The sequence below is a fragment of the Rhinolophus ferrumequinum genome, chromosome X (genome assembly GCF_004115265.2).
Source record: "Rhinolophus ferrumequinum isolate MPI-CBG mRhiFer1 chromosome X, mRhiFer1_v1.p, whole genome shotgun sequence".
In the NCBI taxonomy this organism is placed as follows: domain Eukaryota; kingdom Metazoa; phylum Chordata; class Mammalia; order Chiroptera; family Rhinolophidae; genus Rhinolophus; species Rhinolophus ferrumequinum.
The window spans coordinates 84,792,948-84,819,162 of NC_046284.1; the positions used below are offsets into that span (position 1 = coordinate 84,792,948).

Genomic DNA, 26,215 nt, shown 5'->3' on the forward strand with positions numbered 1-26,215 from the left:
GCTCATGGGAGGTAGGTATGAAAATAGATTTCCATTTTATGGATGAAAAAATGATAGCATGAAGAGGAGCCCTTCCCCCATCTCTGTAAATGACCCTTCACATTGGTATCTTTCAGTGTGATGGAGAAGCCATCTCCTTGCCAAACCTGCAAGGCATTGTAGTACTCAACATTACCAGCTATGCCGGAGGCATCAACTTCTGGGGAAGCAGCACAGCAACCATGGTGAGCATGAGAAAAGGAACAGGGAGGGAGAAAGGTTTGGCCCCTCTAAGGTCTCTCAGAAAAGAGAGCAGCTAGACCGACTGGTGTAGAAAGTGGACAATGTGGGGAGAAGAGGTGGGCTGGGAACCTTTCTTAGTAGCAGCTATAAAGCTGTTTTTAAAAAAGCAATTACCATTTCAGAGCACAAAAATCAACCGAAGACCTCAGGAACAGATCAATTCTTAGGTGTTGCCTGGTCTTTGAATTTTCCATTCCTCAGGCCTAACAGATACTTGAAAGGTTACCTAGGCCATGCTCTTCTCTCCAAGGAGGCCTGTCAATAAAATCTCCTGGCAAATTGGCCATGACCCTTTTCCTCTGAGCTGACCCAAGAAGGCTGTGAGGCCAATGGGACTGACCTTGGGCATTTTTGATGCTAGGGAGGGAAGCAGCTAAGAGCTGTAATCTCAAAAGGGGCTAAGAGTTTTGACCTCAATGCCCTTTACCCACATTGGTTTCCTGACCTTATGTTTCCCCTTTGAATAAACAATTATTCTACTCTTCATAAGTTAAAAGTTCTCACCAGGAGCCTTCAAAGCATACCTGCTTGTGATAGACAAGGTGTGGTTTCTCGAGGGGATATGTGATGTAATTCTTTCTCCTCAGGAATATGAGGCTCCTGCAATAGATGATGGAAAGCTGGAGGTAGTGGCAATCTTTGGTTCCATACAGATGGCAGTGTCCCGTATCATAAATCTGCATCATCATCGCATCGCCCAGGTAGGCACCAGAAAGGGGCTGAGGTCTATGGCTACAACCCAGCATAGGGGGTAGTCCCAGGAATTAACTGGGTATAAGAGTGTCAAGGTGGTGGGAGCTGGTGATCTGGTGGGCAGCAAGGTGCTGCCTAAGGTTGGAGACAGAGGTCATAGGGACTAAAGGAGCAAAAAGCCCATAGATCACAGGTGTTTCCTCCCTGAGTTAATCTCATTCACATTCTTGCCAGTCCTCCTTCAGATACACATTAAGGCCATGACTGTGGGATTATCAGCTTGGTCTGTAGTAGTTGACTCATTTTTCTCCCCCATTTTCCCTCCTCCTTTTCTCTGGCAGTGTCGTGAGGTGATGATAACCATTGATGGTGAAGAAGGTATCCCAGTGCAGGTGGATGGGGAGGCCTGGGTTCAGAGACCAGGCCTTATCAAAATTAGATACAAGAATTCTGCCCAGATGCTAACAAGAGATCGGGTAAGAAGGGAAAGTCTCCTATTGGGTTCCTACACTGTCTCATTTACAGCTGTTACTTGAATACTGAATACTTCCAGTCAAGCAGAAATCCTCAAAGGGATGTCTGCATGCTACTTGCATCAGAGTCACTTTGGGTGCTTGCTAGAAATGCACATTCCTGGGCCCCACACCAGACCCAACAAATCAGCATGAGGATGGGTAGTTCCTGGAAACTTGCATTTGTAAACAAGCCTCCTGAGACATTCTGATACATACTGACATTTGCAAACCACTGTCCAAGAGAGTAAAATAAGGAGCTCCCTCCTGTGGTTTTGGACAAAGTTGTCCTCCCCCCACTGCACAAAGAGCTAAAGGTCTCAGGTTCTTATGGAGAAATCTGCTCTTTCGACAAGAGATTCTTCATTGAACATGGTCTTTAGGTTCCTTTAAGATTACTTAAAATGCTGCATTCACAAATGTCACACACTTCAGCTAAACCAACTAAAACTAGAAAGGAGCCATCCTTCATCAAATGTTCTGTGTTTGGAGGCTTTATTCCATTCTGATCTGAAGACAGGGCACAGAAGCAGCAATAGAGAGGGGAGGGGAAGTCTAGTTTATAAACTGCCCACTTTGTGCTGGGCACTTTACATGTATTATCTCAAGGAGGCCCTCCCAACAATCCTATGAGATAGATACACTATTCCCTTTTTACAGATGAGGAAAATGAGGACCAGAGAAGTTAAATAGTTTGCTAAAGGTCATACAACCAGTAAATGATAGAAGGATGATTCCAAATTAAATTAGATATGTCTGGCTGTAAAATCCATCACAAGATATTGCCTAGATTTGGCAAAGAAGGGAGCATGAAAGGTGTTCCACTGTCTTATTGATAATGATGCCCTCATATAGGAGTTTCTGGAAGGCAAATGTCTGTCTGATTGAAGCATGTTGTCCCAGGACTCAGCATAGTAACAACAACAAAAACTAAAAGTGCCTAGTACAGAAGAATAAAATGATAGATAGACGTATAGGTGTGTAGCTGGATGTACGGGGGAATGAATGCGGCCCGCTTGTCCCTTTGCCTACAATACCCACAAATATCAGACTCAGAAAAGCTCTGTCATGCACCATCTTAGCTACAGCAGTCATTAGGATCTGCCACTGTCTTCATCTCCAGGACACTGAGAATTCAATGAAAATGTGGGAGTATAAGCATACTGAAATTCAAGCTGCCTCTCAACCCCAGCTGGACTCCCAGGAATCTCAAGGTAGCCTCTCTGATGAGGAGTCTGCCCAGATGCAGCACTTAGCTCAGCTTGCAGAAAACCTCATCAGCAGGTAAGTGGACTACATTAGCCCAGACACAGGGCTGGGAATCCTAAGACGGGGTAGAGAGAAGAAGCCAATTTGTATCTATTTGCTACTGGGGAGCCTGGGATCAGAAAGGAGTCTTACCCAGAGCTCTGAAGATTGACAGAGACGTTGACAATCCAGGCAGGGAATGGTCTTTGGGCTCAGCAATAAGCCAGTTTGGACCTCTCCCATGAGGCCCAGAGATGAACTTTGACCTCCCCCTGCTGCCCCAGACCCAACTGGACTAAGAATGTTTATCCTTGCCCTTAAATATCAGGATGGCCTTGGACTTCCTGGAGTCAGCCTGCCCTCCCCTATCTGGCCTTCCATTCTCCCGAAGCACCCAATATCTAATACAGGTGAGACAAGGATGGACAAAGGTGAATACCTAGGAAAGAGTAGAAGCATTTTTGGCATAGGTGGCTACCTAGAGATGCGTGAAAATAACAGGAGGGAGTAAAGAACCCAATTCGGGTACCCAGGGCTTTCATTTCTATTCTTATCCCAACCCTCATCAGTACCCCAGCCCTTCAGAACCCACACTCATGTACCCGTCCTTGTTTTATTACAGACTTACTGATCTGAGCAAGGTCCACCAGCATGTGTCTGTCCTCATGGATTCTGTGAATGCCAGTGCTAACATCCTGAATAATGTATTTTACGGCCAAGAGAGTAGCAACGAGGCAGGTGCAGCTTCCTGTACTCCCATTGAGGTAAGGGGGGGAAAAGCAAATGAAGGAAAGGAGGTAAACCAAATAGGCAAGGGGATGAAAAGGAAGGAAGAGGAGTCAAAGGCTGCATGGAGAAACTGGGCAAATGGTATGTCAGGAAACTGATGGATAGAGTGAAGGGGAAGGCAGGTATTCCTTGACTTGTTACAGGTCCAGAGTGGCTACTGGGGGAATCCCATAGCAGATTTCATCACCCTGAGAGCTAGCCCTCTTCCCTGATAGCCATCTTCCACACCGGCCTCAGGGGAGGAATAGCAAGTGAATGGAGAGAAACTTGGTCTTGGCCCTTTTTCATCTTTGTTAAGGTGACACCTGTCATTGAAACCTGAGCTCCAGGCTGCTTTTGTTTCACTCTTGAGGGAAAGGTCCAGATTAGGATACTTGATGTTAAATGTGCTATCCTGTGACTTTACCCACTGCCAAAAGATTTAAGGGATGCTTTTAAAAAGTAACTTTAGTGTTAGGCAAATGATATGAAAGGGCCAGGGTGAGGGCCTCCTAAAATGTGGGTTACCTATTTATTTTGGGCCAGACCTTAGTTGGAGGAGGCCTGGAACTCAAGGCTTGGAGTTTCAAAAAGAGAGATGGTTGGGCCTAACTTCACCTATCATGGGAAAGGTAGTTTTAGCCCAGCGACAGCAAATAGCCTCAAACTTATTCTCTGGTTTGCATATTTCCTATTTCCCTATGCCCATAGCACTCAATATGCCAAATACCAAGTTGTGTTGTGCCGCCATTCATAGGACACACCAATACAGCTACAGTAGTTGACAGCTGGCCTCCGTTCTGATGGGTTGGTGCCCATGCTGTACTAGTTATGCTATATTTTGAATATTACTTTTTAACCTACAGCCACATCCTACTAGCCTGCTCCTACCTTCCCACAGAGAAGCCAGCTACTGCATGCTTACTAACCAACAATTCCTGTCTTTGTCCTTTCTCTTCCTTTCTTTTTCTTTCTTCTCCTCTCAGACTCTAAGCAGAAATGACGCAGTAGATGTTACATTTAGTCTTAAAGGGCTCTACGATGACACCAAAGCTTTCCTGGATGAAAACTTGGTGAGTGGAGGGGGTTGGAACAAGGGAGGGCAAAGTATCCCATCCGAAGATGGTCATGGTCTATGTTTGGTTATAGGACATTGGAAGACCTATAGGTGTATTTTGGCCAAGTGCTTACCTGGCAGTCCCTGCTGTCTCATCCTCACTCAGGGTTGTCATTGATTGTATCACTTCATAGAGTATATTAATACATAGGGATTATGCTATCCTTGAAGAAAAGTGTCCCCCTCTTCTTTGGCAAATGTCTCCTGGGTCTATACCAGGCCAATCAAAAGTAGGTTGTTTTCATCATACCTAAAATAGCTTCAGTAGAAATGGGTGAGCTCTTTTGAGCTGTTGTGTATCTCCCAAGCATCCACATACCTCTCTCACCATGTGGGAAGACAGGATGGAATAGTGGGAAAAATTGGGGGACTGTGTTCAAATCCCAAATCTGCCACTTACTAGCTGTATTAGTTTCCTAAGGCTGCTGAAACAAAGTACTAAACCTTTGGTGATGTAAAACAACAGAAATGTATTGTCTCACGGTTTTGTAGGCCAGAAGCCTGAAATCAAAGTGTCAACAGGGAGATATTCCCTCTGAAACCTATAGGGGAATCCTTCTTTGCCTCTTCCTAGCTTCTGGTGACTTGCTGGCAATCTTTGGTGTTCTTCAGCTTGTAGACGCACCACTCCAATCCTCCAACATCACATGACGTTTTCCCTGTGGCACTCTGCCTTCAAATGGCCATCTTCTTATAAGGACACCAGTCATACTGGATCAGGGGCACAACCCACTCCAGTATGACCTCATCTTAAAAACTAATTAAATCAGTAAAGACCCTATCTCTAAATAAGATCACATTCTGAGATACTGAGGGTTAGGATTTCAAAATATCTTTTTTTGGGGTGGCGGGCACAATTGAATCCATAACACTAGCTGTGTGAAATAATTTCACCTCTCTGGACCTCAGCTTTTCTATCTACAAAATAGGAATTGTAATCTCTACTTCTCCAGGTTGTTGTGAAGATTAAACAAACTATTGTATATTAAGTGCCTACCTGTGCTTGGCACATAGTAGCAGCTTGATAGATGGTAAATTTTATTAGTGTTAGGGAAAATGAACTGAGGCTCAGTTTTTGAGCTACAAGAATAGTTGCGTGTTTCACTAAAGGCAAAGCCCATAGGCACATTTGGTAAGTGTTGTCTGACGAGTCGATTGATCATCGCCACCGCTTTTTGGGGCCGGCTATTAAGGCCCTCAGGCAGGTGCTGTTCTTGTCTCTCATCTAACTATGGTTCATTTGAAGAGGGGCTTCTGAGTTGATATTCCAAAAAGTGCATCCACGTCTTCTTTTCCATTTGCAAATCTAATTGGCACACTGCACAGGCAGCAGAGTGGCTAAGGCAATCAGGACAGGCTGTCCCAGTATCTGAACCCCAAGCTAGAGTTTTTCAGCCTTAGACAATAGCAACAGAAGTACTTTCTATATATAGGGAGAACTCAATGGCCTAACCACTTCGAGCAGCAGGAAATATGGGAACTTGGTCTCTCAGTGCCACTCAGGCTTTCTTGAGGCTCATGGTATGAATATTGGTTCCTGCCAGCCAACAACCCAAATTGAGCATATATCATACTTAACAAAGGACCTAGTAAGGATCTACACACATATCCGCACATCCAAATGAGACCAAGGGCAGGCAGCAGCTAAGAACGACCAAGTACCGCCAGAAAAGCTATGTCATAGAGGTGGCATGGAGATAAGGCTTATTTCATTTGGATATTGTTATTCCTCCCCTTGAAGGAGGACAGTACAGAGCTCAGTGTTGGCAGAGGGATGTAGCCTTATGATGAAGTAAATCCCACCCAATAACTCCCACTTCCCTTATTTGGCAGCCTCACTTATACTATGGCTAATGATGTGTTGGGACAGGAACCAAGAAATAATAAGCAACAAAGTCCTCTGAGCCAGTTTGCACATTTACCTCAGAGAAGGGTCCTGGACAAGGTTTCCACTGGAGCCAGAAGGACAGGAGAATAGACCACAAGACTCAGGCCCACCCACCTACTATTTTTCAGAGCCTGAGTCTCCAGATTCCAAATAAGAAGTCATTAGGAAGCCATTTTATTCCTTTCCTGTTATGATTAGTAATCACTTTCCAAGGCCCCAAACTCCTCTTTTTCTTCTGTGCTTTTGGGGTTTGACTACCACACCACTTTTGAGTACTGCTAGTAAGTATGCCCCTAAGGACTCCCTGCCCCTCCTCCCCTTACCTTGAACTGATGGCCACTTCTACCTGACACCCACTCTCCCCCAACCCACCGCCATGTGCACACAAATGTCCTGTGCATCTGGGCTACTCTGTACTGTTCTGAATCACTAGCTGTAACACAAAATCAAGAGATTATTTGTCAGCACTGACTTGTTTCTCTCTCATATCCCAACCTGACCGGCTATAACCTCCAATGCCATACCCCACACATTCATCTGCCACCCATTTGTGACAGAAGAATCCATTTTGTCTCCCTTGGACTGAACAGAGTTCATACTGTGGGTGCCGGGGGTTACTAAGGAATGCTTAAGCTGTGTTTCCTGAACCTACCTCTGGGACAAGCCATCTCGAATTCATTTCTTAATAAGAGTGATTAGACAGGGGCTAAAGCACAGCCTGGGGAGGCAGGCCCTCTTTGCCAGGAAGGGAAATTGAGCCAATCTCTCTCTCTCTAGCCCTCTCCTTGCTTCACAAAGCAGCCTTTATATCATAGTAACTGTGCAATAAAGATCCCACCCCACACAGCCTCTGGCCATCCCACATATCCTTTCTAGGACGGTGTGGTATAGAGGGTAGGCTATAGAGCTAAACAGATCTGGGTATTTTCTTGCCATGTGATCTTGAGCACTAAACTTCTCTGAGTCTGTTTTCTCACCTATAAAATGAAAACACTAGTACCTTGTAAAGGTACTGAAAAGTTATTGGACGGTAAGGGTGTTGGGGGTTGGAAAAAGTTATTGGAGGGGAAAAGGATGGAACAGGTGAAGGGATTAAGAAGTACAAATTGGTAGTTATAAAATAGTCATGGGGATGTAAAGTAAAGCAAAGGGAATATAGTCAATAATAAGATGATAGCTATGTATAGTGCCAGGTGAGTATTAGACTAGTTGGGGAATCACTGCCTAAATTATATAAATGTCTAACCACTGTGCTGTACACCTGAAAATATATAAAATATTGAATGTCAACTGTAACAGAAATAAAGGATATAAATAATTTTTAAAAAGTTATTAGAAAGATGGAATGAAATCACGCATGCACAGTGCCTGGCATATAGTATGTGCTCAAAAATTGGTATCTATTCTTTAGGGAGGCACTTAGATGTCTCTAGGAATTTGACGGTCAAGGGTAGGATCCTTGTCCTAGACCTTAAGCTGTAGAAGTACAAGTCAGTGTTAATTGACACTGGTCAAAGGGCCTTTCTGCTGGCCAAACTGAGCATGTCCAGCCCCAAGGAAAGCCCTACCACCTGGTTGTTTCCCGGGTCTCCCCGTTGAGAAAGAAAAGAGCTTCCCATGACCCCAAGGCCAACAGAGACACCAGTGGGCACCCTGTGGTCTCATGGTCACTAGCAGGGACTGGGAGTGGGGGATAACGCAAGAGTCTATGAAGGCAGGATACTAGGCATTGGACACTCACTCTTTTTCCTGTCTTCACCAGCTGAGAAATGCTGAGGATGAAGCCACACTGCAAACTGCCCTGGATGCCATGAATAAGGAGCTTGAAAAGCTATCCGAGATCGACTGGATGAATTCAGTCCTTGTTCCGGAGGTATGAGATCTGGGGATTGGGAAACAAAAGGGAAGAGGGGTTCTTTCTTGGTGCTTTACCTTCCAGTGTGGGCCAGGACTGAGGAAACACAGGGAGTCCAGTAGTGGCTTTTGGACTGAGCTTTGAATGGAGCCTCCCCCTCCCATCTCATCATCATAAGTAGACAGGACAAGACAGAAAGCACATTGAAAAATTAGATGACCGTGGGAAAGTGATCAGGAAGAAGAACAATTCTGTGGCAGGTGATTGGGAAAGAATAAGCAAGATTGTTTGCTTGTTTGTTTGTTTTCTGTGCTGTTCTCCTGGCCACAATCTGCCCTCCCTGCTCAGTGCCTATATCTGGCACATACCATTAGGGCCATACCAGCTGTTTACAGCCAACCTCTGTTCTATATGGTTGTTTCCCAGGTATTACTGGTGGTTAAATCTTCCAACTATCACCTCTCTCTGCTGCTTATTGTCCCTCCCCCTCTGAGAGGATAGGAGTTTCTCCAGTGCCTCCTCCTTAGCAGATGTGTGGCTTAAAAGCAAATCAAGCATGGCAGGCATGGCTACAGCATAGCTGTAGGGATGCTGTCATTTTTGGACAACTCTGAGTACTTTCCTGAGATCGAAAAATAGTCCCATTTAATAAATCAAATAACTCAAAGATGTCCACCTATCACTAGGTAAATTACTACCTTTATAGTCTGACAGGGTTTTTCATTAAATTTCCCCACCATAAAACGGCTCATTTCAAACTGTAGGAGTCCCTGGTTCCTCTACTCATTATACCTGTTTTCTGGCTCCGTACACCAGTTATATGCACATGAGCAAGCCACACAGGCATGTTTGGACTAGTGTAGCAATCTGGCTACCGTTTAAGAGAAAAAGCCATATACAACTTCGGGTATTAAATGATTTAATAACTTTCTTATATGACTTTACTGCTCTTGATCAGTAGCCCTCTGGGGACAGAGAACATGCTGGTATGCATAAAAGGAAGCAAACTCTTGTAGCACCCTGTTTCTACTATTACTCAGTTCAGCTGTATCTCACCAAGTGCCTGAACTAGGCAAGTGGGCTGGATATTAAGAAGAATGAGAAAAGTCATCCATGGCCTGATGTCTCGGTATGTGAGTCTGGCTGGCCTGGGGCATAATCTCTTTTCTGGGCTTCAGTATTTCCATAAAGATGAAGAAGTGAAGCTCTAAAGGAAGGCAAAGTGGACTGAAAGAAAACCAGGAAGATGTTTGCTCATTCGTGTGACACTAATTTTGCTCACCTTAAGGCCACAGAAGATTCAGATCCACTTTGACGGAGAAAAGCAGGGTGACTCAATTATTCATTGGGCTTTGGCTGAGGAGCAAGGTCCTGTGCCCTTCCCTTAGGTTTGTTCTGAAAGGCAGTTCTGAAGGCTCTTGTATATAACCTAAAGGAGAGGGTAAGTGGGAGTGGGAGCAAGAAGAGGAAGACAGGTTTATATTCTGCTTCTAATGGAGGGGATCAGAGGTATACAAAATCTTGAAGGGAAGAAAATCCCAAAGTTTCTTGGAATGTGTTTGGCTGGACTTTCTAGCAACAAAATTAACCTTGGAATAATGTTTTACTGAGACCAGTAGTAAAACAAGCACACTTAGCAGGAGCGAGAGGACTGGAGGCTGAGCTGGAATTAAAGAGCCTGAATGATCTGCAGAGCAGAGAACCCCCATTGATAATTAAGAGCTATGTGTAGAGAACACTTTTTGTATTCCATACACGGAAGCAGGTGGCCTAGTTCTTCTCTATAAGAAGGTATTTGGCCAAGGGAATGAGTCGGGGCTCACCAAACCATATTTCTAAAGGAAGGGGTGATTTTTCTAATTCATGCAGAGATGCCACATGAGCTAGCAGTGGCCCTAGCAATCTCATCCTACCAGTCCCTAGTTGCATGACCTCAGGTGACATATTTTACCTCTCTGAGCCTCTGCTTCCTTATTTATATGATAGCCACCTTGCAAGATTGTTGGGGGCTCCTATGACAGCATTTAAGGCATCTAGCCAGGCACCTGACACAGAGTAGGATCTTGGTAAAAAAAAAAAAAAAAAAAAAAAGGTGCCTTCCTAGGGCATGAGACTAGTGGGTAGGAATGCCACCCACACCTGGATAGATAGCAGACCCAGCTGCTTTCTGAAGCCATCTTTGTTCATTGTCTTGCTAGACCTCCAGGAACTGTTTCTGAATGTTAGGCAACTAACATTTTGACCTTCCTCTTGTTATGGTTACCCAGGACAAATCTTCAGACACTGACAATAGAAGCCTCAGATTGAAAATTAAATTCCCCAAGTTGAGGAAGAAGAAGCTAGAAGAGGAATACAAGCCTAAAACAGGCCAAGGAGTCCAGAGTTTTATTGGTAAGTCTCTCCAACAGGCATGGGGGTTTCCCGACAGCCCTGGTACTTCCCAGGGACCTAAAGCTCCATTTAGAAATGTTTATAGGCATGGATGGTGGTGATGGAGGAGGAGGCTGGCTGGGAGCCAATTTTAGGTAACGCTAAGCAGTCTCTTGGACAAGATGTGAGTCAGAAAGTGGCAGGGGGAGAACCTGAGAAGGAACCTTGCTGTGTGGTCTCTGTGATATAGAGAACTGAAGCGAAAAATGATGACAAGCAGTTACTTTTCTGCTTGACCCATTCCTGTTCTTGGTTGAAAGTATGGCAAAATAGTCATACTTAGATCTGTCTCCTAGTCAAATACAAGAGTTTGGTCCTTGCTCCAAAAAGCAGTATTCTTTGAGATGGGTTGGCAGTGTCAATGATAGGCACCTACAGGGTCAGGAACAGGTTCCATGACCTATTTAAACATTTTTATTCCCTATGTTACAGTAAGGCCCAGGCAATACCAAATTTCTATGTTGCATTATTCGAATTTTAGTTCCATCTCTTTTTCACAATTGGACTTAATGCATTATTGATGTCAGTGGGGCTCAAAAGACGGTTCTCTTAGCGTTGTCAGTTATGCCAATTCTGATGTCAATGGTCTCTCCTAAATGTAGGGTCTAGACAACCTGGAAGCTTGAGAGAGATAGCAACAGTGGACATGGGGGGAAAGGGATGGAGGGTGGCAGTTTGTTTTGTTTTTGAGGAAGTGAGAGTTTGCTCAAATGTCAAGGGAGAATCCCCTGGACCAAGCTGTGTTTTCTCAAGTTTGGTCCAGCGGGTTTGATTCCCTGAGAATCTGCCAGTTGGGAGGCCATGGTGTATGAGAGTCTTTCTGAAGATTTAGAAGGGGTCAACAGCTGTTCCATGGGTTATCAGATCCTGAGAACTCATCCCATTTTTGTTTGGAGGGTTCAGAGATGGTTGGAACAATAGAAATAAACCAGTCTGTCTCCTAACAGCCTTTGTTTGCTCTCTTTAGGGTCCATTCATTTGGGCATATGGCAATGTGCTAACCTCATTATTTCTATACTTGTTTTTTCTCTGAAGGAAATTTGTGGCATCGCAGAAACCGTGTGGATGAAGCAAAAGATGATGATTCTACAACATCATCAATATCTCAATTATAGCCCTTGAAAGCTGGAAGTACAGCTCACAATGTTTAGCATTCTACTAAAAAAACTCTCAAAACCTTAATACAGGCTAGACTAAATAATTTCAGAACAAACATGAGCACCACCAAGAAAGATCCCCCAATTCTTTACACTAATACATTTTTCCTGGACTCAGTCAGGTTTCCTTAGAGGTCTATATCATCTCATTGGCCAAAGATTCTTGTTTCGAGTTGTCTTGTTCAGTTCTCCTTCTCTTTGTGCATCTTGAGCAACTACAATATTTAATTGGGATAAGCAATTTTTGAATGGCCTGGTATCTACAAAGGATTCAATGGTTTTCTCTGACTGGCAGAGAAACTGTTGATGCTAGGGAATGAATGAAAGAAAGAAATACTCTCAGGGAGATGAGGAGAGAGGTCAAGATAACCAGGCTCAGTTGTGTTTCTCCCCCAATCCCTGCCAGGTCCAACTTCAGGAGGTCTCTTCTAGTTGGCTCATTAAGATGAGAACGAGGTCCTGGGGGGTTGTCCACTTGCCTGTTACGGTGATCATATGAAATCTTTCTTTGTAGATGTGATGACTGCTCTTTCTGCAGAGTTTTTGTTTTTCCATGTGTGCACGTATGTTTTTGCACATGTCCAGGTGGTGCTCTGGTGGCTGGGTGAGCCCATTGGTTCGAACTCACCCCTATGGCAACCATACAGGCTACCCTCCTACTGCCTTGATCCTAGCCTTCCTGCTTCCATGGAGTGTTTGCCTGCATTTTTGCTGGATTTTTTATCTAAATGTTTTGCCGCTGTGCTGCAGTATAGATTGTGTATAGAGACATAAAGATGTATATATTCTATATATATATTATATATATATATATATATTTTTAAGAGCTGAAAATACAACTCGACCTCTAAGTGACCCTATAATTTATTGTGTTAACCAAGGAATCCCTCCTCACTCTGATCCCATCCCCAACCCCCATTACCCTACACACACATATATGCCTCTACCAACTGCCCTAGTTCTTGGTGGAACTTCTAATCTTTTGGTGCATTTTTAGCGTCTTTGAAGTGGCTGGGATCTACCTATAGCCTAGCTGATTCTGACGCCCCCTTAAAATTCTGAGCCAGGCCACGGAAAGGGGAACAAAAACACCAGTGCCCTAGAGAAGGGGACCAAGCTAGCATGCTGCCTTTTTTGTTCTATTTGTCCTGGATTCTACATCAGCAGCTGCCCTGACCTGTGCTTTCCTCTTCTCCACTAAAGAGTATGTGGAGCAAACAGGCCTTGAGCTGTGACTTAGATGCCTAAGCTAGGGACTGCCTGACAATCAAGTAACAGCGTTGGCCCTTCCCCACAAGCTCCATCTTGGCCTGCATTTTCTGGACAGGCTGTTGGGTCTGTCCTGAAATCATCTTTGAATTTCCCATCTTACTCTTTCCCTTGAGTATGGAGGGGCATTCAGAGTAACCAGAAAGAACACGGGCCTGGGAAAATGGAGGCTAAAAGCCTCTGCTTCTCCCAAGGTTCTTCCAAATTTCTCATGAAAACAAACTAGGCCAAAATTGCCCCCAATCCCAAAGAGCATTTTTTTCAATGCCCACTCCCAGTCAGGAAAATCTGTTCAAACTCCAGTGTCCAGAGAGGTTCTCTCTGGTCTGCCTTGTATCCCCACCCCACCCTCAGCTCATATTTTAAGTAAGTGTCCCTTCCCACTTGTCAAAAGAAAGCCAGATAACTGGCCTCTCCCCACTTCTCAAACAGCGTGCTCAGTTACCTGACTCAGTCCAACAGCTAGTTCATTGAGGTGCACAATCCAGATTCCACGCACTGGTTCTCAACTCTGGAACTCCACCAGCCTAGTCCACTTAAACCAGCCACCTGTGTTCCACCTCTGCAGGGGTGAGGAGAAACAGACGACCAAGGGGGTTGTCCCCAAATGTCTGATTGCTGTGCTCAACAGACTAAAAAGTTCTCGCTCTACAACTTCAGAAGAACGTTAATGGAAAAAGATAAACATTTAAAACTTATTTAAGCATCAACATATGTGAACTTACTGTACATATTTGAGTGGGGAAAGTGCTGTTGCTGTGTCTTTGTGTTTCTTGGCATCACTCTTTCTTCCCAGGCAGAGGTATTAGATCAAATCAGCAAGGTCCCCCTTGCAGCCTGACATGGCTCCTCTGTGGCTGCACACATTAACACCTGCACACACATCACTCACAGAGTTGGGAACCAAGTTGCATTTTTCTCAGAAGAGCCTTTTCCAAAATGGAAAATTTCCAAATGAGCAAATTTAAGGAAACAAAAGGAAGTCCTGGGAGAGGGTAGCCTTATCTTGGCAGTGCCTAAGCAGGGCTGGGTCTTGTAATTATTTTTATCACTGATGATAGTAAACTGTGCTTACATCTTTTGTGCTTATTTTGCTGACTTACTATACGTCTTTGTACACTGTAATGCTACTGTTGCTCTGTTGTGCCATCTGGATTCCCTTTCACCCATCCTGTCCTCCCACTCTGACCCAGAATGATATTGAACAAAACCACAAGAATTTGGGGATGGAGTCAACTCTTGGAGCAGAACCGACAGGTGATGGGGCCCAGGAGCAGGTGTAGCTTGCTAAGTCACTTGATTACCTCCTAAATGGCTTAGTTACCAGTTGCTTCCCCAAAAGGAAGACAGCTTGCTGAGCACCTGTTCTTGCATGCACTGGCTTGAAAACAAAGCAAGAAGTGGTGATCTCTTTCTCAAGGGAGTTGGCTTATTTAGCCTCTGAATGCATAAGCTCCTTGCAGGACTTCATTATTTACTACTTGCAATAATACAACTGCTTGGGTGGTGGGAGCAGACACCAAATATCCATCTCAATTATGTTCAGATGCCATTACGAGCCAAAGTTCTAGGGTTTGGTTGCATCTTTGGTAGCACTTCCTGAGGGACTGATTGAGTGGGCAATACCTGGCCAGAACAGTGGGGAAGCAGAACACCAAGAGACTTGGATTACCACCAATTGCTTCTGCTGTCAATACGACAGGTCAGCAGCTACGAGTCCTTTCTCCAAAAAGGATCTTGCTGTGTCCAAGGGCGGGGTAAGAATAAGGAAGAGAAATTGAACTGAATATTAGGTTAAAGGTTGATCAGAAGAAACAGTCGGGGTCAACATAATCTTCCCTCAGGACACAAGTAGAATAATTCTAGTTTCATCAGAGATGGAAACGAACACCAAAGCAACCAAACCCATTAGCATCATTCCATCCTGTAAAGGACTTTGGTTGGCCATATGGTTTGTGGAACTGCATTTGACTATTTGTCTGCTAAACTGTAATCCATGTTGTTTTCTGTACTACGTCTTTTTTTTCCCTCAGAGTCCTCTGCAAATAAGCAGCAGGGCCAGGGGAGCTGGTTGGGGGAGGAAGCTGGGGTAGTTATGGAGTAACAGGATAAAGCAGAAAGAAAAGGTCTGCAAAGGGTGCCTATTCCTCCTCCCCACCCCCAAATGGAACGCCAGTCCTCAAAGTTAATGAAGTTTTGCTTCTTAGAATATTTTAATAAATGGATAAACATAATCAACACCAGTGTCTCATCATTTACTTCAGCATGAGGGGAGTTGAATGATGGTGGAAATGTGGGATGGGCTTGGGAGGACAGCATAGCGCTAAAAGGGCTGCCACAAAAAGTTCTAAAATCTAGCTGCAATTTGGGACAATCCTATGGATAAATGCCTTCCACTTTCACAGTTCTAGAAGCCAATTCTCTGCAGAATCTAGATTTCAATGAAATGAATTAGTTACTGGGGAGGTGATGTGAGGTAGGGAATATAGCCCAGACTGCTAAATAGATGCATAAAGGCAAAAAGCACCTTGAAAAACTTTTGACAACACAATCTGCCCACCTAACATACATGAGATACTCCTCACCCCTCCCGAAGGGTTTGAGGTGAGAAGGAGAGTTCTGTTCAGACGCAAAATTGGTGAGGCCTGGGATTGAAGGTGGTTCCATTTCTGCCCCACTAACAGTGACCCTGGGGGAGCCAGTTATTAGTCACATTTAATAGGTAGGCACCTGAGCCTGTACTAGACCAGGATTCCACAAATGCTCGGATCTTCTAAATCCTTGACTTTCCAATACTAAAACCTGTCTCTTACTTAGGGAGAAAACGGTTGTGACCTTCAGGACCACATTTCAGTCTATCCCCATAAAAACTACAGTCTTAGGCTTTATGAGGGAAACAGCCCTGTTGCCGAGAAGCTACCACCAGGGTGGGCTCTGTAATTCATGATAAGAAGTTTAGAATACATCCTGTAGGCCAGGGAAGTACCATCAGAATTGAAGTCTGTTTTTTAAATTACAATAGAATAAAATTGCCCTTTTTTGGTGTAAAATTCAGTGAATTTTAACACATGTAGATGTTCGAGTCACCACCACCACTACCACGATATAGAAATTTTTACGGCTCCATAAATCGCCTTCGTATCATTCCTTTAGAGCCATACTTAACCCTAGCTCTAACACTGACCTATTGTCTATCACAATAGTTTTTTTTTTCCTTTCAAGTATGTTAAAGAATATGTAACCTTTTGAGACAAGCTTCTTTAACTCAGCCTTCCAGATTCAAGTTGTCATGTGAATCAATAATGTTCCTTTTTATTGCTGAATGGCATTCTATCCTGTGGATGTGCCAGTTTGTGTATCCATTCACCCACTGAAGGAACCTTTGGTTGTTTCCAGTTTTTGGCAATTATGAAGAGAACTGCTATAAACATTCATATACAGGTTATTGTATTCACTTCTCTAGGATAAATGCTCACGAGTAGGACTCCTGGGTTATGTGGGAAACACGTTTAAGTTGGTAAGAAACTTCCAAACTGTTTTCCAGAGTGGCTGTACTATTTTTGCATCCAAACCAGCAATATATGAGAGTTCCACTTGCTCCACATCTTCACCAGCTCTGGGAATTCATTTTTATTTTAGCCATTCTAATAGATGTTTAATGGCATCTTATCATGACATTTTCCCTAATAGCTAATGATGCTCAACATCTTTTTATGTGCTTATTTATCATACTTAAGTCCTCTTTGGAGAAGAGTCTGTTCAAATTCTTTTCCCTTTTTGTAATTGTGTTTTTCACTGACTTATTGTTGGGTTTTCAGAATTCTTTATATATCTTGGATCAAAGTTCTTTGTCAGATACATAATTTACAAATATTTTCTGCTAGTCTGTAGTTTATCTTTTCATTCTTTCATCATATCTTCCAGAAGAAAAGTTTTATATTTTTATAAAGAACAATTCTTAATTTTTCATCTATGGATTGTGCTTTTTGTGTCATATCTAAGAATTCTTCCTCTAACTCAGTTGATTCTAACCACGGGTGACTTTGCCCCCTGGGAACATTCAGCAATATCTGGACACATTTTTGGCTGTCACAGCTGGGTGGGGGGCAAGGGGTGCTACTGGTATTTAATGGGTAAAGGCCAGGGATACTGCTAGATATCCTACAATGTAAAGTTCCCACAACAAAGAATTATCTGGCCAAAATGTCAATAGTGTTGCTTGCTGCTCAGGAAACCTGATTTAACCCCAGGTCACCAAGATTTTCTCTTATGTTGATATCCAAAAGTTTTATAGTCTATGTTTTAATTTCACATCTATGATTCCCTTTGAATTTTTGTATAACAAATGAGGTTTAGATGAAGGATCATTTTTTGGCATACAGATATCCAATTGTTCCAACACCACGTATTGAAAAGACTGCTTGTATCACTGACTTGCTTTTGCACCTTTCTCCAAAATCAGTCATAATTGTGTGGGTCTATTTCTGGACTCTATTCCGTTACATTGTTCTATGTCTTTCTCTTCCCCAATACCACACCATATTCATTACTGTAACTTTATAGTAAGTCTTCAAATTGGGTGGTGTGAGTCCTCCAACTTGATTCTTTTTCAGAATGGTCTTAGCTATTTTAGCTCATTTACCCATGTAAATTCCAGAATCAGTTTGTCTATATCTACAAAAAAAAAAAAAAATCCTGCTAGAATTTTGACAAATATTGAGTTAAATATACAGATCAATTTGAGAAGTGACATCTTTACTCAGTTGACATTTCCACTCCATGAACACTATGTATTTCAAATTTATATGATTTATTTCATGAGCATTTTGTAGTTTCCACTACACAGACTTTGTGAATGTTTTATTAGATTTCATTTTGGGGAGCTATTATGAATGGTAGTTTAAAGTTTGAATGTCTTTGTGCATTGCCAGGATATAATGTGATTGATTTTTTTTGTGTGTTGATCTTGTGTTCTGTGACCTTGCTAAACATTGGTTCTAGGAGTTTTGTTGTAGGTTGAGATTTTCTATACATATAATCATGCCACCTGCAAAAATCATTTTTAAGTCAATTTTATTTCTTCCTTTGCAATCTGTATTTTTCTCTTATCTCATTGTATTGGATATGACCTCTAGTATAATGTTAATAGGACTGATGAAGAATAGACATCCTTGCCTTTTTCCTAATCTTAAGGGAAAGTGTTCAGTCTTTCACCATTAAATATGATATTACATGTAGATTTTTGGAGACAACCTTTATCAGGTTGAGGAAGTTTCCATATATTATGTTTGTTGATCATTTTTATCATGGATGACTGTTGAATTCTGTCAGATGCTTTTTCTGCATCAGTTGACAAGTGATTTTTCTTCTTTAAACTGTGAATATGGTTGATACCCTGGACATTTAAAATACGAGGTGACACTTAAGTTTGCGAACTTGTTGCAACGATGTTGCTAACTTTTTTTATATCAGAGGGATTATTCATTATGAATTTGTACCAATGGGACAGTAAACCTAGTTTACTATTTGAAGTGCTGAAAAGGCTGCGTGAAAAAGTTAGATGACCTGAACTTTTTGCCAACAATTCATGGCTCTTGCATCACAATGCACCAGCTCACACGGCACTGTCTGTGAGGGAGTTTTTAGCCAGTAAACAAATAACTGTATTGGAACACCTTCCCTATTCACCTGATCTGGCCCCCAATGACTTCTTCCTTTACCCCAAAATAAAGGAAATATTGAAAGGAAGACATTTTGATGACATTCAGGGCATCGAGGGTACCATGAGGACAGCTCTGATGGCCATTCCAGAAAAAGAGTTCCAAAATTGCTCTGAAGGGTGGACTAAGCGCTGGTGTCGGTGCATAGCTTCCCAAGGGGAGTACTTTGAAGGTGACCATAGTGATATTCAGCAATGAGTTATGTAGCACTTTTTCTAGGATGAGCTCGCAAACTTCACTGTCTGACCTTCACACGACATTATAAAACTGGTTGCTTAATGTGTATGGAAAACATTTATGGTTTTGCTTTAGTGGTCAATCTGATTTTCAGGCCACCAGTCTTCCTTCCATGGGCTGATGGTCCAATGTCAGTTCAGTTTTCAAAGCCTTTGTAATGTTATTCAGATCTGTCTGGTGTATGTGTGTGTATGTCACTAAGCGGTTAGCCTGCAATCAGATGTGATGTGTAATGTCTAGGACCTCTAGACATTGTCTCTTTCAAACTACTAAATCTTGTCTCTTTCAGAGTTTCCTGATGGTTATTGCCAAAGGTGTCTTGCAATCATACTAAGAAACATAAGGGCCGATCCAGCCACAACACTGGTTATCAGTAGGCTGAGACAAGCACAAAACACATGATTAGAAGATTTAATATGGTTAAGATGTCAATATTCCCCAAATTGACCTACAAATTCAACGCAATCTCTAACAAAATCCAGCTTTCTTTTTTTTCAGAAATTGACAAACTGATGCTAAAAATCATATAGAAATGTGAGGGACCCAGAATATTCAAACCATCTTGAAAAGGAGGAAAAATGTTGGAGAACTTACATTTCCTGATTTCAAACCTGACTACAAACCTACAGTAATCAAAGAGTTGTGTTACTAGCATGAGGATACACACATAGGTAAATGGAATAGAACTGAGAGTACAGAAATGAGCTATCACATTTACACTCAATTAATTTTCAACAAGGGCACCAAGATTTTTTCAACAAATGGTGCTGGGGCAACGGGGTATCTACATGCACCACATATAAAAATGAATTCAAAATAAATTTAAGGCATACATGTAAGAGCTAAAACTAGAAAAATACCAGAATAGGTGGCCGGATGGCTCGGTTGGTTAGAGCACGAGCTCCGAACAACAGGGTTGCCGGTTCGATTCCCACATGGGCCAGTGAGCTGTGCCCTCCACAACTAGACTGAAGACAACGAGCTGCTGCTGAGCCCCCAGAAGGGCGGCCGGATGGCTCAGTTGGTTGGAGCATGAGCTCGTAACAACAGGGCTTCTGGTTCGATTCCAGCGGGGGATGGTGGCTTGCGCCCCCTGCAACTAAAGATTGAAAACAGCGACTGGACTTGGGGCTGGGCTGCGCCTTCCACAGCTGGATTGAGGGACAGCAACTTGACTTGGAGCTGATGGGCCCTGGGGAAACATACTGTTCCCCAATATTTCCCAATAAAATTTTTAAAATAAATAAATAAATAAAAAATAAAAATACCAGAATAAAACATGGAGGTAAATCGTCCTGATCTTGGATTAGGCATTGGTTTCTTAGATATGACACAAAAGCAAAAATATCCAAAAAATAGATAAATTGGACTTCAAATTAAAACCTTTTATGCTTCAAAAAACACTTAATAAGAAAGTGAAAAGACAATCCATAGAATCAAAGAAAATATTTGCAATCATATGTGATCCAGAATATATGAGGAACTCTTACCACTCAGTAATAAAGAAACAAATGACCCAATTAAAAACTGGCAGAGTTTGAATAGACATTTCTCCAAAGAGGATACACAAATGGCAAATAATCATGTGGGGGGGAAAAAAAAACGCTCAACATGATTAACCATCAGGGAAATGCAAATCAAAACCATAATAAAATATCACTTCACACTCATGTGGATGGCTATAATTAAATGATAAATAATAACAAATGTTAGAGGAGATGTGGAGAAATTGGAACCCTCATATGTAGCTGGTGGGAATGTAAAATAGTGCATGATCTAGCAATTCGACTCATAAGTATATACACAAGAGAAATGAAACATGTACACACAAAACTTGTACATGAGTGTACATAGCAATATTATTAATAATGCCCAAAAAGTAGAAACAGTCCAAATTTCCATCAACTGATGACTGAATAAACAAAATGTGGCATATCCATTCAATGGAATATTATTCAGCAATAAAAGAAAATGAAGTCCGACACGTGCTATGACATGGAAAAACCTGGAAAACATTATGCTAAGCAAAAGAAACCAAACACAAAAGGCCACACACTGCATGATTCCATTTCTATAAAATGTCTAGGACAAAGCTATAGAGACAGAAAGTAAATTAGTGTTTTCTTAGGGCTGAGGGGTGGGGGATAGGGTGGAATGGGGATTGACTGCTAATGGGTATGGGGTTTCTTTTGGGGGTGATGAAGATGTTTCAAAATTAGATTGTGGCAATAGATACATAACTGACTACACTAAAAACGATTGAATTGTACAGTTTCAATGGATAAATTGTATGATATGTGAATTATATCCCACTAAAACTGTTAAAATATATAAGGTTACAAAGAAAATCAGTTATATTGAACTAGAGTCATCAAAATATAAAAACAAATTCTTGATAATGGAATAGATGTGCTTCTTTAACAAGGCATTAAATAACAAGATACAGGTCTAATAGCTCTCTTGATTTTGAAGTAGTGATCAACGTAAATAAATCTGAGACATATGCAACGACAATAAAAATGATTTATGGTCCCATTAGCACCTCTAAAGAACAACAGAATTGGAATAAAGGGGGGAAATAATTTAATCTGATGAAGCTCCAGAATCAAAAAAGCAGGTACCAGACACTGTTTAATGAGGCTGGAGATTTGCGAGATGGATTCCAGCCCAGTGCTTTTAGCACATTTATGTAATGTTGGCTGTGCCCGCTCAGTCACGACCAAGCAGCTTGGACCTCTCTGACTGTCCCTTTTAGTCATCTTGCAAAGCAGTGGAATGTGGCAGGAAGAAACTTAATGATATCTGGTCACCAAGACAAAGCCAAGTTGGGAGGGAAAATGGGATATTGACAGAAAGGGTAAGAAAGCACTAAGACATCTAAGCAGAGGCATGGCATACTCTCCCTCCTGTCCCAAACCCATCAGAAAAGGTGATATGACCAAACTAGCATGGGGAGTCTGGGGCAAGAATCGGGGAGGTATTTTCCCCATAACGTCTCCATTGACTGCCCCCTCCACCAGATATCTACCCCGAAGATTGACATTCAAAACATTTGGCAAGTGGTAACAAATGGCCACAGACCAATCAGAACAGTTGCCAGCCACAGTACCAGAACAGAGCCCCAGAGGTATACTGCTATGACAGACATTACTTGCTTCAGTGGTTAGATTATGGGGAGGTCCCAGAGGTCCTAAAGGCAAGATTAAGGCAGTGGCTCCTCATCAACTAGCAGAGGATGTTCAACTCTTGTGGGAACAACGGAGACAGCTGTCCCAGACACATCACCCCAAAGACTATATATATGTAAAATCTCCTTAAGGCTTTATGCATGAAAGATTGAGCAAATGGTTGATACTTGCATTCATGGCACACTGCACTGATTTTACAGGTGGAAATTTCTCCTCTTGACAGAAGAAAAAGACTAAAAGTGATGTCAGCATGCCACTCCAAGCAGTTTTTTTCAAATTTAGACTCCAGAAAGCTGCCTAACTATGAAAGTAGGGCTACATTTGGGTGAAAATTGTGATCCCCATCTTTTCGTCATCTAGGAAGAAACAAAGAAAGCAAACAACCTGAGATAGGGACCAAAGGGTACTGGTTCAGATCTGAACACTGAGGCCTGTCTGTCAGGTAGAGGTTGCTCTCCCTGAACTGGGCACCCCCCAAGCCGCACAACCTCCCAAGAAACCTCTATCTACAGACACATCCATCAATTCATACCTAGCTCAATTCCTCTTCCGGTGAAGAGAAAGCTTCCAAACTGAAAAGGAAACCAGATAAGCTACACTCTGAGGAAACAGCCTTTAGCAGGCAGGGAAAAAAAATCCTTGGGCTGTGCATGGGGTTCCTGAGCAGTAAGAGGGGAGGTGAGCCACTTTGAACAACAAATATTTTTTTTTATTAATTCTCAAAACAAATACTACAACATTTTTTTCTTTCATAAAAAAACTTAAATATTTATAACATTAACAGTTTGGGAAAAGTCAAACAAAGACTAAAAATGAAGAAAAGTGATAAAAAGACAAATTCAAGGACAGAATAAATACAGCCTATTTAAACGCACGCCGGGCCTTGGTGACTGCTGCCAGAGGTCCAGGCCCTCACTCTCAGAATTAGCAGGAGTTCATAATCTCCTCCAGCTCCAACACGTCCAAGGGGGGGATTTTGGTGACTTCAAAGAAGACCCTGCAAAAGGAAGAGGTGTGTGCTCAGTGTAAAATAGGCCAAAGGAAGCGGGCTCCATGGAATAAGTGGGACCTAAGGCCCTTGGTTCCTTATCTTGCTTCAACCCTGGAGCAGACAGCAAGGGAAAACAGTACGTGAACCTTTCTTTTCCCTTAAGTGAAGCTAGTCTGGGCCTTCCCATGACTGAGCACAAACCCAACTTTAACTGGAGCTTGGCACTTACTGGTGAGAATACTTGGAATGCACAGTCTTGAGCTTATCGGAAGAACGTGAAGTCAGCATGTTGTTCAGCTGCTTAACCAAGGGGTGAAGATCAGAGGTCTTGTAGCCACTGTAACACTCCAGGGTGGGAGCCTGGGAGAAGCAATGAATAGTGACTTTTACGACAGGAAGCAGACCCTTCCTCTGTCTCTGCTATCCCAAATCCAAACTTCCTATCCTTGATATAGAAAGGGAAGCCAGTCAAAAACATTTCAGACTCACATGACACAAACACTGACCGATAATTATAGGGTACTACCTAGAAGAACAGGTTCCAGCCACAAACAAGTGGTATGGCTATATCCATAGGGACCAGTTGGGTGCTAGCCCTGCCCATAGGTATTCCGGTATGCTGAAATCCACCTAAGGAACAGGACTAACTTTGTCATTTACTCACTCTCAGGTCAAGAGCCAATGGCCAGGCAAACCTCAGAATAAACTTGCGGGCCCAACTCAACAGCCAACAGGAACTTAAGGCTGTTCCTCCTCTCTGGCTCTAACAGCTATCATTCCATGCATTCAGTTTCTCATTCAAGTTCAAGTATGCCTGTTCTGTGGCAAGTAATATAGCAGAGTATTTATGAGCAAAGGTTCTGGAGGCAAACTGGTTGGGTTCAAATTCCAGTTTCACTAACAGCATGGCCTTGAACCAGTTCTTTATTAACCTTTTGGTGCCTCAGTTTCTCAATCTGCCAAATAGGGATCATTACAGCAATGATAGGATTAAATGAGTTACTATATACAAAACACATGGAACAGAGTCTAGTGCATAGTAAGTGCCTAAAAAATGCTAGCTAGGGTTAATGATATTACCAAGCCCTGTATAGGATGCTGGGAATATATGCATGACTAAAGCCCTGCCCTTCAGGAGTCTGTAGTGTAGTGGAGGAGAGATGTGCACACTGAGAATTACAAAGTGTGTGGGAAGTGCTACGATGGAAGTGAGCCTGGGGCACTGGAGGAGCAGGGCAGGACCCATGTTCTTTGGCCAGCAGAGTCACAGAAAGCGTCACAGAGGAGGGCACATCTGCAATGAGTGTCGAAAGTCAAGTGGCAGCTCCACAGGTAGAGAAAGGAAGATTTATTTTATAAGGCAGTGGTTTTCTAAAAATATCTTTAATTATTTTACCTGAACTCCTTTTTTTAAACAGCTTACCTGGAAGCCCAAATATCTTACCTGGAATTGGGGGTGAAGGCTAACAAGCCCACCAATTTGGATCCCTTTACCTTTTACATGGGCCCTGAGACCCTACTGCAGGAATCCCAGGGCTCTACTGAATAATGTTTGGAAACCACTGTCACAAGCAAAGGGCAGTCATTGGCATAGTGAGCAGGGGACTAACACATTATATTCGGTGTGTTAAATAAGATCATGGCCCCATTGTCACTGCATTGCTTCGGACCCCAGTGCTTTACCTTGACTATTACCAAAACTTACTCGCTGGTATTGCCACTTTTACACTCTCATCTACCGTGTTTCTCCAAAAATAAGACCCAGCCAGACAATCTAATGCGTCTTTTGGAGCAAAAATTAATATAAGACCTGGTCTTATTATATTACATATTACATTATATTATATTATACCCAGTATTATATTATATTGTATTGTATTGTATTATATCACATTATATTATATCATATTACATAAGACTCAGTCTTATAGGAAAATAAGACGGGGTCTTATATTAATTTTTGCTCCAAACGATGCATTAAAGCTGATGGTCCAGATAGGCCTTATTTTCGGGGAAACATGGTAGTATACACCTTCTACACTGCTATACCAATACTGTTTCCATAACACACTAATGGGAGTATGTCACTCCCCTGCCTAGAAAACTTCCAATGCCTCAGTATAAAATGGGTCTCTCAGCATGGCATCAAAGGGCTCTTACAATCTGACCGCATCCTACCATTCTGGCCTCATCACTCATCATTCTCTACTCACATAGCCTCTGCTCTATCCACAGGAAATATGTTCTTCTGCCCCAAATACATCACACTCTTTTCTCACTGCCTTCACACCTTTTCAATTATTGAGCTTCATCCCTTTTCAATTATCCGTCTACCTAGATTGTCTCCTCTCACACGTTCCTTTCAAGATCCAACTCAAAAGTCACCTCCTCTGTGAAGCTTTCTTATCTATAGAAGCAGGGTATATAGCATAGAGGACTATGGAGTTGTACTACCAGGGTTCAGATCAGGGCTGACATTTACCTAATACTCACTGGTACAGCCATGCCAAAGGTTAAAACACTGAAATATTTCTATACTGGTTGGCAAGCAAGTTGCTGCCCTGAGCCCCTCAGGACCTACCAGACTTCCCCAGGATCCAAGGGTCAAAGCCTGGCTCAGCGTGGGGCCTCCGGGAATGTGGCTCCAGAGCTATGGCCACATCCATTCTGATTATACAGTACTGACCGTGCACCACCCTAGGCTGTGCCTCTCATTAGCAAAACATGGGAAGTTATTTCTTATCTCTAAAATAGGGATAATACTGATCTTAAAGTGTTCTTGTGAAGATTAAACAAAGTGCTGAGATCACTATTTAAGCACTCAACCTAAAGAAACATAACTGTTTACAGGGTTCTTTCT

General features: G+C 42.5%; 2 protein-coding genes across 4 annotated transcripts in view; one reads left to right on the plus strand and one right to left on the minus strand.

Annotated features, from left to right (window-relative positions):
- DGKK (diacylglycerol kinase kappa) overlaps positions 1-12,024 on the plus strand; it is a 141,324-nt gene extending 129,300 nt beyond the window's left edge. The window contains exons 20-28 of the mRNA XM_033095507.1: positions 117-224; positions 870-983; positions 1,317-1,451; positions 2,611-2,771; positions 3,358-3,499; positions 4,490-4,576; positions 8,271-8,381; positions 10,631-10,754; positions 11,829-12,024. Coding sequence (XP_032951398.1) covers positions 117-224; positions 870-983; positions 1,317-1,451; positions 2,611-2,771; positions 3,358-3,499; positions 4,490-4,576; positions 8,271-8,381; positions 10,631-10,754; positions 11,829-11,908 — 1,062 coding nt within the window. The 3' untranslated portion in view covers positions 11,909-12,024. The remainder of the gene's footprint in view (positions 1-116; positions 225-869; positions 984-1,316; positions 1,452-2,610; positions 2,772-3,357; positions 3,500-4,489; positions 4,577-8,270; positions 8,382-10,630; positions 10,755-11,828) is intronic.
- Positions 12,025-23,154: 11,130 nt separating this feature from the next.
- Positions 23,155-26,215, minus strand: part of CCNB3 (cyclin B3) — a 48,233-nt gene continuing 45,172 nt past the window's right edge. For all 3 annotated transcript variants that reach the window (XM_033128113.1, XM_033128955.1, XM_033127263.1), the window contains exons 11-12: positions 23,585-23,715; positions 23,155-23,361 (exon numbers count right to left, since the gene is read on the minus strand). In XM_033128113.1, coding sequence (XP_032984004.1) covers positions 23,289-23,361; positions 23,585-23,715 — 204 coding nt within the window. In that variant the 3' untranslated portion in view covers positions 23,155-23,288. The remainder of the gene's footprint in view (positions 23,362-23,584; positions 23,716-26,215) is intronic.